This window comes from Scylla paramamosain, chromosome 22, assembly GCF_035594125.1.
Source record: "Scylla paramamosain isolate STU-SP2022 chromosome 22, ASM3559412v1, whole genome shotgun sequence".
In the NCBI taxonomy this organism is placed as follows: Eukaryota; Metazoa; Arthropoda; class Malacostraca; order Decapoda; family Portunidae; genus Scylla; species Scylla paramamosain.
This window is the reverse complement of record NC_087172.1, coordinates 9,918,600-9,934,728: the sequence shown is the minus strand read 5'-3', so window position 1 is coordinate 9,934,728 and position 16,129 is coordinate 9,918,600. Positions and strand designations below refer to the sequence as shown.

Genomic DNA, 16,129 nt, shown 5'->3' with positions numbered 1-16,129 from the left:
ATGAATATTTCACATTTTCTCTAGTTTAAGGATGAAAATATAAATATGAAAGTATTATTTCTCTATTTCAAACATAGAAAATAGCTATTCAGTCTTAAATGCCACATCTAAAACCTGTGAGGTGCAAGTTGCATCTGAATGTAATATATAATTTCATACATGTAACTGTAATACTTTAATCTTAATTTAAATTAATTTCTTACATGACACACAATTTTCTCCATAAAGTATCTTTTATACTGTGCACTCTTAACACACTGGCTATGTCATGTACCCTTTAAAAAAAATTCATACACCCAGGATGACTATCACTGGCCTTCAACATAGGTGAGTCATCCTTCCTTATGGTTACCAGTTAGCATGACTTTCGGAGCATCAAGTAGAGACAAAATTCCAGTTGGATTAAGCGAAAACATTTTTTAAATTAGTTTATGAAAGCTTATGAATGATTCTTCACTGTTAGATGGCTGAGATATAATGACTGGAAGTACTAAGATCCCGCATATTATCTTAGGACCACCCAATCATTATGCTACTGATATCAAAGACACTATACTTTGTTCTCTAGGTCAAAGGTTTTATTCCCAACAAGGGCGAGTTCATCCAGCCTTCAAATAAATTCTTCAATGTTTCTAGTGCCCATGGAGGTCATTACAATGGTGACAACCATTAAATCACTATCAAATAATACTTATACATACATGATATAATAATGTTTGTACTTATCTAGGCAGCGATTATCCTACACTCTCTCTCTCTCTGGAGAAGCTTGATCTAAAGAAAAACATAATCTGGATTTATGTAAAGGATAAACTAAAGCTTTAAAACTATCTTACATTGAGAAAATACTGAAAAAAAATTACAAAGAACTATAATTTTAATCCTGTTAGCTGAAAGTACCAAATTAACCATTAATCTAACAATAACTATAAATAATGCTCCTCTTATGTTTCTATTTTCACACTAATTTAATATGACTATCATCAAAATTGTTATGATTATATAATCATTGCTTCATCTTACACTAATCTAATCAATCTATTGTCTTCTAAATAATCAGAAGGCCCATTGTATTTCTGGCCTTCTAGCATAGAGGGTGTGCCTTTCCCAGCCTTCTTTTCATCACACAATCTACCATGATCATTACCAAGGAAAGCTGAGATTTAAACTTCCTTGACCATATCTTACTTGGTTTGGTCATGCAGTGACAGGACAAATCAAGGCCAACCAAAATCCACTTGTGCCTTAGTGATCATCTTGGCTTGATCAGTAAAGATGTTGGATTTGCATATTTATGTGTCTCCTGACAGCAGTCTGACCCTTAGCAAAAGTATCCCATGCACAATCTAAACACTGAAGATCAATTTCAAGTTATTTTTTTTGGAAAATGTCAGCCATTTTATTTCATGACAATATCATTCTATTGATTTTTTTTATATCAATTTCATAGCCATTTCTTGGTAAAATCACTTCTATTTTTACTGAAATAACAGGTTTAGTCCACAATATTCACATCTACCACCTATGGCAGCCCCAATCTCAACTCTAAACTCAGATACATAATTTCCCCTAAATGCTACTTAGTTTCTAAATGACCAAACCTAACCTCATAAAACCTCCAAACTGGAAGTTTCAACCCATGGGCACCCTAAATATAAAAAAAATTTAGTGCAAATGTTAATTCTTTTTAATTTGCCAACCTGGTTCAATTATCAAAATACTCCAAAAGATGAAACACATCATAAAACAGAATTTCTTGCCTGAACATGCTGTTTACCAAAATAACACTATAGTTTATGTTTCCATGGTGTTTCAAGGCAGGGCATGACAGTATTTTTTACATGCGCATACATGATATATATATATATATATATATATATATATATATATATATATATATATATATATATATATATATATATATATATATATATATATATATATATATATATATATATATATATATGTCATCATCATTATCATTATGACTTGCTATTATCATTTTAATTATTAATACCATTATCATTATTATTATCATTATCATCATTAATTGTCAGTATACTTCAATAATTTCAATGTAAATTTTTATAAATTCATTCATATGAATATCTGGTGAAAATTCAAACCATTTTTTTTAATGCAATTATATCGTCTCAACTTGGCAAACCTATAGCCACGCATTAGTTAATAAAGTGTAAATTTGCGTATAACAACACATCAAGTGAGATTAGCAGGCATCCTTACCCCCTTACTGATACTTGGGTGATGAATGATGGGAATGATGGGTGGTAAATGAATGACGAACTGGTGCGATAACTCAACTTGAAATTACTTTAGATTGACATAATTATCAATCCATTACTAATGAGAGAGAGAGAGAGAGAGAGAGAGAGAGAGAGAGAGAGAGAGAGAGAGAGAGAGAGAGAGAGAGAGAGAGAGAGAGAGAGAGAATTTTGGAGTAAATATTATTTTTTATTTATTTATTTTTATTTATTTATTTTTTTTTTTTTTTTGCTTCTATCCTACAGTGTTAGGGACCTGGTGGGAAAGCAGGCAGTGAAAGCTAAAATAGAGCCACATACTGCCTCTTACCACCAAAAATAAATGGGAAGCTGCCTACTAATGTAGCTGTTCTTGTGATGGCCATCATGTTCTTGATTTTGCTCCTGCTTCTAGCATCCTAACAAAATCTAACCTGATTTAACTCAACCTAGCAAACCTAACCCAACTAAACCGGCAAATATAAAACAAAGCCGCAGCAGTAGTAGGCAGATTTCTATTTATTTTTGGTGGTAAGAGGTGGTATTTGGCCCTATTTTAGCTTTCCCCACCAGAAAATTCCCCCTTTCCCCACCAGGTCTCTAACACTGTAGGGGGTAGGACCAGAAAAAAAAATGAAATACAGCTGCTTGCCTCTTATTAATATTTACCAAGATTGCTTCCCAAAGCTTCCAGTGAGTTCTGCCACAGAGTTCTTGGCGCTTTCAGTTAATCTGGATATCACGTCTGCGTTACATATAAGCACAAAACTCACATCCCATGGAGAAGGGTTCAGTGACCTTGCCATAAATGTAAAAAAATTTGGGGGGCACATGTCTGTAATAGCACTCGCGTGTGTGGAGAAATTAGATATTTTCTAAGTCCAGCGAGCTCTGCACCAGTCAAGAGTAAACACTGAAGTGATTTTCTGTTGTTTATAACTGGGGTTTGTGGATAGCCTCATATTAGGATTTCATGGTATGTATACACCAGAGCCCTCCAATCACATGCTGCCACTCACGAGGCCATTCATGTGGTCACTTTTCACAGTAGGTTCAGTTACACTTTTCACTTGTTTTAGGGACACATCAGGCATTCTGATAGAGGCTCACTGTCATTTATTAATATGGCTAGCAACGAAGTAGGGTATGATGAACATATTCCTGTGTGTTGTGAAGAATGTTACTTGTCCTATGGGGATTTTGTAGGAACGTATTTCAAAGACTGTGAAGGCTTATTGAAGCTTTTACTGAAATATGGCTTACTGCCTGAGAAGAAACTGTGTGAAAAATGCAGGAAGGAGTGTCGTGTAGACATACATAGAATGGCATTTCGGTGTGACAGGACATATACAGTGCCTAAGAAAGAAAAGATGCAATTTTTTTCAGTCAGTATATAAAGGCACATGGTTAGACAAGAGCCATGTGGATTTTGGGTAAATTTATAGTTTAAGCCAATGTCCCCAATCTCTACCCACGGCCCACAGCGTTATTATTAATTTCCGACAAGTAGTGTAATCATTAGAAATGATGTGAATAGTGAGAAGAACAAAATGAGGTAGGTTATTACCACGTAGTGTGTAATGGCTTAAACTATAATAAAAACCTAACCTAACCTAACCTAACAACTGAAGTTCAGGCAACAATACACCATTTATGTTTGCCTGTGGACTTAGAAAAAGTTGAGAGCGCTGTGCATTCCCAGGCCTATTGTGGCGTTATTATTAATTTCCGACAAGTAGTGTAATCATTAGAAATGATGTGAATAGTGAGAACAAAATGAGGTAGGTTATTACCACGTAGTGTGTAATGGCTTAAACTATAATAAAACCGGATTTTGGGACAAATATGTGTTTTGTGAATCTGTGCAGGACTACTTTTCTTACAACGTGGTGAAAGATGCACTCCGAATGGATGACAAAACTATATGTGACTGGGCGAGTTTTGCTCATGAGGTTTCAGTTGCTTGGTCTATTCGACAAGAGGAAAAAATTGGTGGTGCTGGAGAAATTGTGGAAATAGATAAATCTAAATTTGGGAAAATAAAATATGTTGTTGGAAGAGTAAAAGGACAGTGGGTGTTTGGTGGTATATGTAGCAACACTCGTTCATGTTTTCTGGTGGCCGTAGAAAACAGAAAGAGACACTCTTCTCACTATAATAAAAGATCATAATACAGCTGTTCCTCACGCCCAAATACGACAGCAGCTCGGCGAATCACCCGAGGCGAAGAACGGACAACAGTAACCGAAATGTCAACACAAATGATCTTGATCTTGATCTTACAAGAGGCTCAGGATTCCTCCCAAGTCAGACCTTTGCCTTGGCACTCCTGTAGGGAAACATTCCCTTACAATTTATTTTTCACCTCATGGGTGATCCTAACCCTTTTCTTCATTGCTCGGCTCTTCTCATTAACTTTATAAGAATCCATGGTTAAGAATTTTGAATTTACTAAAAATTTACAAGAAAAACAAAATCACGTGAAAATTCAGTTATAGTGCGGGTTATACACCTAACGGTAGCAACAGGTGAACTGAGGCTTAGTGGAGTCCAAGGATTCTATACTAATAAAAGATGGAATCCAGGCAGGGCTCTCAGGATAGATTTTTGGAATTACCTTAGATTATGAGGAAAGTTACCTTGGATTCTAAAATTTTACCTCACATTTCATTCTACGTTACTCCAGAATTATTTCAAATATATAATCTTTTTTTCTTTTGTGTATACACTTCCGTAGTACGTATATTAAAAAAATAATATGTGATGATTAGCTAAGGAATCTAAAAGCAAGCATCAGTAACAAATTTAATAATGGTACTATTTCATTATCCTGTTTAAAAAGTAGGATATTAAAACCATGCAAGTTAAATTGCATTGTTTATGAGGACGATCAAGGGCTTCCTATCAGCACAGCTGTAGGCCTACATCAACCAGGAGCTCCTGACAAACACACAGTACCACATATAAGTAATTTATGATTCCACAGCTAAGCAGCAAACCCAGTATGCACACGATCAGTTTATTGCATTCAACTTATTACAGCCAGTAAGTGGCTGATTTCACAAAAGCCATATAGATATTTTCAATCCTGAAGGGGTGTTACTGCACAGCACTGAACCAGGATAGGTGTGCGTTATCGCGATCATTTATTGCGATAACGATATCGGGTTATCGATTATCCAATAATTATTTTCTCCGCGTTATCGATTATCCAATAATTATTTTCTCCGCGTTATCACTTCATTGGTATCGCCGATACTTTTGGTTCAAAACTAGCGATAGTTTTAAAATTACAAAATCAAATGTTATTTTACTTAAAACAGTACTTTTCATTAGTGAAGAGACAGGATAAACATTGAATTTGGAATTTTTCTACGATTTTTCAGTCTTCTAAGATAAAGATAAAAAATAAAGATTTGGATTATCGGCTTTTTATTTAAAATATCAATATAATTATCACTAGTATCTGCATTTTGGATTTATCAATTTATCGGTTATCGGCAATCGGGCGATAAATTTATTGCCAGTTATGGACAACAATATGTAACAAAATTTCACTTTTGTCTTGTTCTTGGCCCCAAATTATACTTTGCCAGTTGTTTTCATGTAAACAAATTAGAAAAAAGTTACTTTGATCCTAAAAACTTTGCTTTTGTGGTTAGAACAATGAATTTACATTTTTGCCTTATTTCATTATAGTATGGTTTTGGTTTTGGTTTTCATATCAGGTAAAGATCTTTGCAAAATCTCAATTGCTTATCTAATTGCTCTTGATATATTGCAAATATGTTAGGATACTGAAAGAAAGAATATAAAGTGTTATAAAGATTTTTAATTTTAATAAGGTCATTCTTGAACCCACCAGATCTAGCAAGAAATTTTTCATATTTAGAAGAATTTGCTTACATTTAAGACATTTCAAATCTTCCAGAATGTTCTACCAGACACTTTTAGAAGTTTCTAGAACATTTTAGAACATTCTATCCAATGTAAACATTTCTAGAATAATCTAGAACTTTCTAGAATAGTAGAAGTATCAAGAATTTCCTAGAATCTACACGAATTTTGTAGAATGATTCAGAATATTCTAAAGTAGGTTCAAGAATATTCTAGAAAGACTGAGAACATTCTGGAACACATTCTAGAAAGACTAAGAATATTCTAGAGTACTGTTTGACAATATTGGTAGGGGCTTGCAGACCACCAATCAGTTCTGCTTTGGCTGCCTGAGAAAACACGTCATAAGAGATGAAATGGCATCAAGAGGCTGCAGTCATTCTCCAGATGTATTCTATTCTGCTACATATGTGGTCAGTTCATTAAGACAAGAACAAAAAAGTTCTCTGAGACAGCATCTGGAAAAATGTATGAAGTTTATAAAGCACATTTTGCTGTGCCAGTTGGAAACCAAGACAAGACCTGGGCACCTCATTTTGCTTGTGAGCATTGTAAGAGAACACTTGAAGGTAAAATAGCTGTTAGTTTTTTTCAAAAATTAAATCCAGTTAAGAATTAAGAATAGAAATAAAATAAGTTTAACAGAAACTCATACTGTTGTTTTTTTAGAGGATGGATAGAGGGGAAAACAGAGCTAAGAAATTTGCTATTCCTAGAATATGGAGTGAACCTACTGATCACTCAGCTGACTACTTGTTTTCTATCCAGGCATTTCATCTTCCATTGCACCAGTACCACTCAGTGCTAATCTTCCTGTACCAGCTTCTCCGGAAAGAAGTCAACTATCAGAAGAAAGCAGCAAGTCAGAAGATGAGCTAAACAGAGAGGAAGACTGTGACATCACAGATACAGTTATAGTTGAGGGGAATCATTATTACCCAAAACCAAAGAGACCTCAATGACCTCATCACAGATCTTGGTTTGACAAAGTCAAATGGTGAACTTGTGATTTCAAGGCTGAAGGAATGAAATTTACTTGATGACAGTGTGCAAGTGACCAGCCAAAGAAAACCACAAACATTTCTCCAGCTTCCTTACAAAGGAGGACAGGTTATGCTACTACATTGATGTATCAGGCTTGTCTGATGCTACTGGAATTGCTTGCAATGGAGATGAATAGAGATCCTTCATTGACAGCTTCTCCAAAAGCCTGAAAGCTGTACTTCTGCGCAATGAAACCTCTGCCTGATCTATCTATGCCTCTTGCTCATTCTGTGCATCTTAAGGAGGACTACAGGAGTGTAAAGCTTCTACTGAAAATTTTGAACTACAATAAGTATGGCTGGAAAGTTTACTGGAGACATTAAGATGATGACTTTCTTGATAGGAATGCAAGGAGGTTTTAGCAAAAATCCCTGTTTCCTTTGCCTTTGGGACAGCAGAGACAGAGCATCACATTACCAGTGAAAGCACTGGCCTCCAAGGATTGTCACTACAGTGGGAGCACACAATATCAAACATGAGCCATTGGTGAATCCTCAAAAGGTTTTGTTTCCTCCACTACACATCAAACTGGACCTTATGAAACAGTTTGTTACAGCTCTTGACAAGGAGTCTGCTGCCTTCAAATATTTTCAAGACTTTCCTAAGCTTTCAGGGGCAAAAGATAAGTTGGTATCTTCATTTCTGTAGTACAGGGCTTTCTTGGCAACAGCAAGGTTGATAACTATATGGAACTGGTTGAAACTTTAGTGAAAAGCTATGGTGAGATGGGCTGCAGAATGTCCTTGAAGGTCCATATCCTAGATGCTCACCTCAACAACTTCTAGGAGAATGTGGGAGCATATTCAGAGGAACAAGGGGAGCGCTTCCACAAATATATAATGAACCTTGAACAGAGATATCAAGGATCCTTCAATGAAAACATGATGGGAGGCTACATTTGGGGGCTCGTGTGTGAAAGTGATCTGCTGTATTCACGCAAATCAAGAAAAACTGTTCATTTTTAGCCCTAAGAATTAATTTCAGAAATTTTAAAATAAATTTTTGTGTCATTTGAAACTTTTTTTCTGTCGAAAAACAGTGAAAATGGTGAAATTTCGCTATTTTGGAGCAAAAAATCTAAAAGCCACAAAAGCAAAGTTTGGCAAGAATAATGGACATTATCTATTGTTTTAAAATGAAGTGAGTTGGAAAATAGCACCTGCTTGTCAAAGACAAAAATTGTATTACATAGTGTTATCGGTTATCACCGATAAGGTTATCGTTATCGATTTATCGGCTATCGTGATAATTTTCTTCAGTTATCGTGCTCAGCTATGCTGATATGCCATGAAATATTTTCATTCCACAGAATACCCTCTTGGTGACAGGAGTGAAAAAATATTTTGTGCAGGACATCCTGGTATATCCACACAAATTAATCAGTATTGATGACTTAGTATTAAGATAGCAAATTTCAAATCATAGAAAATAAAGTACACCCAAGGACGCTGAATGCACCAATATACACATCATGCAGAACACCCATATAAGAAATAAGCATGTCTTCCTCATACCAAGACGTTCAAAGCAAGTTGCAAAGCATGGAAAATAAATGCTATACTTCATTATTTTCTTTATTTCATCTTTTTTGTATTATTTTCTAGTTCATGTTTCTGTTTTATCTTTTTACCCTATTTTTGTAAACAGTATCTTTGGCGAAAAGTGATCAAGCAGTGTTCTTAAGTACAGTAAAACCTCCATAAACTGAACTATATGGAGCGAGATGGCCGACAGTTTATCCGACAAAACATGTATACTTATTGTCATTTACAGCATATTTGTTAGCACATTGTAAGCACATTATAAACCCCAAGATAGATATTGTTACAATACACTGGTAGGATCAGACCTGACCAGATATTTCTAATTATTTCTGACTCTAACTCACTGCTGCTAGTCACTCATTGTCAGGATTTATGGCTATTAACACTGTTCACTTAACCAGTCGCGTGGGTTATGTCCTTGGGAGTTATATGGAGCTCGTCTTGGAAACTGGGCAGACAAAGGCGGGGGGAAACAGATCTGTCACACGGTTTTATTTAGTGCAAAACACACATCAGATTATTACTTGGTATATCTCACCATTTGGGCACGCAGTCTTTCAAGGAGGTGTACTGTGTGCATCCCACGCCAATCTCCCGCCAGTTTTGGCTGTTATCCTGCATTGCCATTCTCCTTCACATACACTCATACACACTCACAATAACACTACATGCCTCATTTACAAAATAAATACTTGATAATACACATACATTACTTACAGTAAAATTGGCCTTCCAGCCACCTACACATAACAATATTTACAACATATTCTGTTATTATACACTGCACACAACGCATTAACTGGTCACTTAAGAGCTCACTTAACTGTACACAACATAACGTATTACTAGTGTACTTTTGTTTGTCACTCAGAGGTAACAAACGGGCGTTCAGGTTATCCACTATTCGGCTTATTCGAGCTCAGTTTAGGGAGTTTTACTGTACTCCACTTACGTCAAAATTACTTTAAAATAATATAACTAAATCACCTCAGAATTACCTTAAAAGTGGTGAGATTATGCTGATCTGAGATAATTACGTAAAAAAATGAGAGCCCTGAATCCAAGGGCCAGAGTTACCAGGTCGTGGACTGTGTTCTCGCAGAATCCCGTCCCAAAACCAGCCCAAAAATCGTGACCCCGGTCTCAGAAAACCGTGAAAAAACATCCCAAAAATTTAACCGTCTGAAGTGTGTATGTTTGATACTCAAGATGACTGACAGAAGTATAACATAAGGGGAAAACATATCTCATGTAATGAACCTTTTTTTAACTTACTATGTAATACATAATATATGCACCTCACCTCACCCTTGCTAGGTGCATCTGTTCCATGGTGAAAAAGCTGTGCAAACATAGTCTTTCCTCTCTTCCCTTGGATTAGCATATGGGCCCATGTGGTGTCGTGGGCAGTCATGACTTTCTCCAGAGAGGTAAACAAGGGTACTCTCAGTGTCGTGACTCATTTTGACACATACAAGTTTTATCAAGCGAGTAGTATGCCAAAGGTCGAATACCAAGCAGATTTTTTTTTTTTTTTTTCGCGTCCAAACAGGACATAATATCAAATTGGACTTATTTCAAAGCGGACGTGTACCGAGATACAATATATATATATATATATATATATATATATATATATATATATATATATATATATATATATATATATATATATATATATATATATATATATATATATGAGCAGGGAAAACATCCACGGTTCTTTCCTTTCTTCACTCTATTACTTACAAGGTTTCACCTTCACAGAAAATATCTTCAGGTTGAAATATATAATTATATTTCGTACAATAAAGAAAAAAAAATGTAATTTTAAAAATAGTAGAAAAAATAGCAGATAAGGGGCTGAATGAAAAATAAAAACAAAAAACGACGTATGTATGGCGTTTATGTGCCCAACAACTTAACCTACTCTCTTGCCCACGCTCTTCAGTCTTCCGAGTTTTCCACCATCTGGGTACAACTATAGAGTCACTCTCTAACTAAATTTATCTGTGCTGTATACCTCTCACCTAACTCCTCTGACTATAAGAAGTTCTTTGACTACTTAACTTCGAAAGTTGAGCACATTCTAACTCTCTTCCCTTTTGCAGAGATCTCCATTCTTGCAGATTTCAGTGTTCACCACCAGCTTTGGCTTTCCTCTCCCTACACTGACCGTCCTGGTGAACTAACCTCCAACTTTGCTATCCTCCATGACCTAGAGCAATTGGTGCAACACCCTACTTGTATCACTGACCGTCTTGGAGATACGCCCAACATTCTTGACCTTTTCCTAACCTCTAATCCTTCTGCTTATGTTGTTACCCTCTCTTCTCCATTGGGCTCCTCCAATCATAATCTCATATCTGTATCTTGTCCTATCACTTCAATCCCTCCTCAGGATCACCTGAAGCGGAGGTGCGTCTAGCGTTTTGCCTCTGCTATTTGGAGGGACCTGAGGAGGTATTTTGCTCATTTTCCTTGGAGTGACTACAGCTTCCATGTCAGAGACCCGTCTTGTGTGCCGAGCACATAATACAGGTGATAGTGTCTGGCATGGAGGCATACATTCTTCACTCTTTTTCTTGACCTAAACCTTCCAAACCTTGGTTTAACACTGCCTGTTCTCATGCTATACATGATAAACAGACATGTGGGGCCATCATCCTGTCTAAAAGAGTGGTATGAGTGGAATCCCCCAGACATGTGAAGTTTCCAATTTAGATTATAAGAAAAGGACAGACTGATTGTGTTCAATGTAGAAAAGGGTGCCAGTTGAGTGTCATTGAAGAAGAAGGGATACTTGTCTAGAAGGCTGTGTCAAGTTGATAGATGGAGGAATTGAGTTTTTGAGGATTGAAGAATACCAAGTTTGCTCTGCGCTAATCAGAAATTTTAGAGAGATCAGAAGTCAGGAGTTCTGTGGCTTCCCTGCATGGACTGTTTACTTCCTGAAGGGTTGAACGTCTATGAAAAGACGTGGAAAAGTGTAGTGTGGTATCATCAGCGTAAGAGCGGATAGGGCAAGAAGATTGGTTTAGAAGATCATTGATGAATAATAGGAAGGGAGTGGGTGACAGGACAGATCTCTGAGGAACACCACTGTTAATATATCTAATAGATTTAGAAGAACATTGACCGTTTATCATAGCAGCAATAGAAAGGTCAGAAGGGAAACTTGAGATGAAGTTACAGAGAGAAGGATAGAAGCCATAGGAGGATAGTATGGAAATCAAAGCTTTGTGCCAGACTCTATCAAAAGCTTTTGATATGTCTGAGACAACAGCAAAATTTTCCCCAAAATCTCTAAAAGGGAAAGATCAAGGTTCAGTAAGGAAAGCCAGAAGATCGCTAGTAGAGTGGCCTTGATGGAACCCTTACTGTCGATCAGATAGAAAGTTGTAAAGTAATCGATATTTAAGAATCTTCATGTTGAGTATAGATTCAAAAACTTTAGATAGGCAGAAAATTAAAGCAATAGGACTGTAGTCTGAGAGATTAGAACGGTCACCCTTTTTAGGAACAGGCTGAACGTAGGCAAACTTCAAGCAAGAAGGAAAGATAGATGTTGACAGACAAAGTTGGAAGAGTTTGACTAGGCAAGGTAAAAGCATAGATGCGTAGTTTCGGAGAACAATAGGGGGATCCCATCAGGTCCATAAATATTCCGAGGGTTTAGGCCAGCCAGGGCATGGAAAACATCATTGCAGATAATTTTAATAGGTAGCATGAAGTAGTCAATGGGTGGAGGAGAAGGAGGAACATTCCCTGGATCGTCCAAGGTAGAGTTTTTAGCAAAGGTTTGATTGAGGAATTCAACTTTAGCGATAGATGTGATAGCAGTGGTGCCATCTGGTTGAAATAAAGAAGGGAAAGAAGAAGCAAAGTTATTGGAGATGTTTTTGCCTAGATGCCGGAAGTCACGAGGGAAGTTAGATCTTGAAAGATTTTGACACTTTCTGTTAATGAAGAAGTTTTTGGCTAGTTGGAGAACAGACTTGGCATGGTTCTGGGCAGAAATATAAAGTGCATGAGATTCTGGTGATGGACGGCTCAAGTACCTTTTGTGGGCCACCTCTCTATCATGTATAGCACGAGAACAGGCTGTGTTAAACCAAGGTTTGGAAGGTTTAGGTCAAGAGAAGGAGTCAGGAATGTGTGCCTCCATGCCAGACACTATCACCTATGTTATGTCCTTGGCACACAGAGATGGGTCTCTGTTACGGAAGTAGTAGTCATTCCAAGGAAAATCAGCAAGATACCTCTTCAGGTCCCCTAACTAGCAGAGGCAAAATGCCAGAGGCACCTCCATTTAGGAGAATCATGAGGAGGGATTGGAGTGATAGGACAAGATACAGATATGAGATTGTGAACAGAGAAGCCCAACAGAGAAGATAGGGTAACAGCATAAGCAGAAGGATTAGAGGTTAGGAAAACGTCAAGAATGTTAGGCATATCTCCAAGATGGTCAGGAATACGAGCAGGGTGTTGCACCAGTTCCTCTAGGTCGTGGAGGATAGCAAAGTTGGAGGCTAGTTCTCCAGGATGGTCAGTGAAGGGAGAGGAAAGCCAAAGCTGGTGGTGAACATTGAAGTCTCCAAGAATGGAGATCTCTACAAAAGGGAAGGAAGTCAGAATGTGCTCCACTTTGGAAGTTAATTACTCAAAGAATTTCTTATAGTGAGAGGAATTAGGTGAGAGTTATACAGCACAGATAAATTTAGTTTGAGAGTGACTCTGTAGTCGTAACCAGGTGGTGGAAAACTCAGAAGATTCAAGAGTGTGGGCACAAGAGCAGGTTAAGTCACTGTGCACAGACACAACATCCAGCTTTGGATTGAAAATGAAAATAGAGAAAGTAGGAGGGAACAGAAAAGGGGCTACTGTCAATTGCCTGAGACACCTGTGTTTCAGTGAAGAAAAGAAGATGAGGTTTAGTAGAGGAGAGGTAGTGTTCTACAGATTGAAAATTAGATCTAAGACCACGAATGTTGCAGAAGATAATGAAGAAAAAGTTGAGGGGGGTGTCAAGACGCTTAGGGTCGATACCAGAAGAGTAGTCCGACCTGGGGACATTTATGGTCCCCTCCCCAGACAGGGACTCTGAGGCTGGTGTAGGAGTCGCCATGATAATTTTGAATTTTGAATTTTGAGTTTGTGTGTAATTAGGTGCTTATAGTTTTGTGTGAAGAAAGAGTCTTTAGAGGGCAGGCTGTGACTGCCCCCTTGTGTTATGAGATACAAAGAGAAACGTTCAGTGAGGTTGCAGCTGGGTTTAATGATAAGTATACAGAACCCCCTGATCCAGTGCATTAGACCTCACTGGGAGCAATTATCGTTTCAGCAGATGTTTATGTCACAAAGATACAAAGCAAGCAGCAACATTAGTAATAGAAGGGAGAAAAGGCAGGTTGTTAAATGCACATGGTTTGCGCAGGTGAAGGGATATAGGAAAAAGGGAAAGGAGAGAGATATAGAGGATAAAGGGAGGGGAGAGAGAGGGAGGGAGGATAGGAGAGGAGAGAAAAGAGAAAGATTCAGGTGATGTAGAATCAAGTCAGGTGTTGAAAACTCTAGAGAATATCTTTCCGGTGGTCTGTCTTCACGCTATAAATAGAAATATCTTTTACATCACGTCTTTCATATGTTTTCATATATACCATATATATATATATATATATATATATATATATATATATATATATATATATATATATATATATATATATATATATATATATATATATATATATATATATATATATATATATATGTGTGTGTGTGTGTGTGTGTGTGTGTGTGTGTGTGTGTGTGTGTCATCCCTGTCATCCCAATCATAGTATACAGAAGGGGGAGGCTCCTAGACGTCAAATCCCAGAGGTGGAGCATCCTCAGCTTACCAAGGAAAGGGAACTTCTACTATTACTCTATTTATGGTACATACTACATGCATCTTTAGGAAATGACACAGTATCAGGTGATGGATCTCACCTCACCTCACCCTCACCAAGTGTCTCTGTCTCTTGGGGAAACACTTGCGCATGCATCCTTTCTCTTTCCTACCTTGGATTATCATATCGTCCATGTTAATCTTGCCTTCCTTGTGTCACTCGCTTTTGATGTCCGCTGATGTCAACCCCAACATGGACCTATGATTTGTAGCAAATAAATACCGACTGACCTCTCCATCAAGAACTGTGGGCTGTCTCTAGACACCAAGGTGCGCATCACCTTGTCTCTTCATGGCAGGGTCAACATTAAAAGAACACGCCAAAAAAATCCCAACAAGCACCCCCCCCAAAAAAAGCCTAAGTGTGTTTTTTTTTTTTACATTTTACTTATAAAAATTTTGTTATAAATTATATTGACAATTAATTTATGTACATATACATAAAAATGTAAAAGTAGTTAAATCTGACTCGTTCATTTCCTGTAAAGAACAAGTTAACACAGTCCAACCGGACCAACCTATATTATCATGACCTAAACAAGTGTATGTTCTTCATTAAAAATGTCAAAATCTTTCAAGATCTAACTCCCTTTATAATTTCGGATACCTTGCCAAAAATATCTCCAACTTTGCTTCTTCATCATTCCTTTCTTTATTTCAACCTGATGGCACAACTGCCATCTCATCTATTTCTAAAGCTAAACTCTTAACTCAAACCTTTGCTAAAAACTCCACCCTGGATAATTCAGGGATTGTTCCTCCCTCTCCTCCACCTCTGACTACTTCATGCTGCCTATTAAAATCCTTCGCAATGATAGTTTCCATGGCCTTGCTGGCTTTAACCCTCAGAAAGCTTACGAACCTGATGGGGTCCCTCCTATTGTTCTCCAAAACTGTGCCTCTGTGCTGGCACCTTGCCTAGTCAAACTTTTTCAACTCTGTCTTTCAACATCTACCTTTCTTTCTTGGTGGAAGCTTGCCTAAACTCATCCTGTTGCTAAAAAGGGTGACCATTCTAATCCCTCAAACTATCATCCTATTGCTTTAATTTCCTACCTTTCTAAAGTTTTGAATCTATCCTCAACAGGAAGATTCTTAAACATCTATAACTTCACAATCTTCTATCTGATTGCCAGTATGGGTTTCATCGAGGCTGCTCTACTGGTGGTCTTCTGGCTTTCCTTATTGAGTCTCAGTCATTCTCTTTTAGGGATTTTGGTGAAATTTTTGCTGTTGGCTTACACATATCAAAAGCTTTTAATAAAGTCTGGCACAAAGCTTTGATTTCCAAACTACCCTCCTATGGATTCTATCCTTCTCTCTGTAACTTCATCTCAAGCTTCCTTTCTGACGGTTCTATTGCTGTTGCGGTAGACAGTCACTGTTCTTCTTCTTCTGAATCTATTAACATTGGTGATCCTCAGGGTTCTGTC

General features: G+C 37.2%; 1 protein-coding gene across 31 annotated transcripts in view; it reads right to left on the bottom strand.

The window, feature by feature from the left end:
- The window catches only part of LOC135111521 (scoloptoxin SSD14-like), a 439,479-nt gene that overhangs the window by 331,229 nt on the left and 92,121 nt on the right, over positions 1–16,129 (bottom strand). For 4 of the 31 annotated variants that reach the window (XR_010273760.1, XM_064024892.1, XM_064024894.1 and 1 more), the window contains exons 1-2: positions 4,449–4,519; positions 2,931–3,422 (exon numbers count right to left, since the gene is read on the bottom strand). The exons of 14 other annotated variants lie outside the window; for them this stretch is intronic. Coding sequence is in view for 4 of the 17 variants with exons in the window: in XM_064024892.1 (XP_063880962.1) it covers positions 2,931–3,094 (164 nt within the window). In the remaining 13 variants the exon portion in view is untranslated. Of the gene's footprint in view, positions 1–2,930; positions 3,423–4,414; positions 4,592–16,129 lie in introns of those variants that run through there. 13 more of the 31 variants (XM_064024895.1, XM_064024898.1, XM_064024897.1 and 10 more) reach the window with 9 other exon arrangements.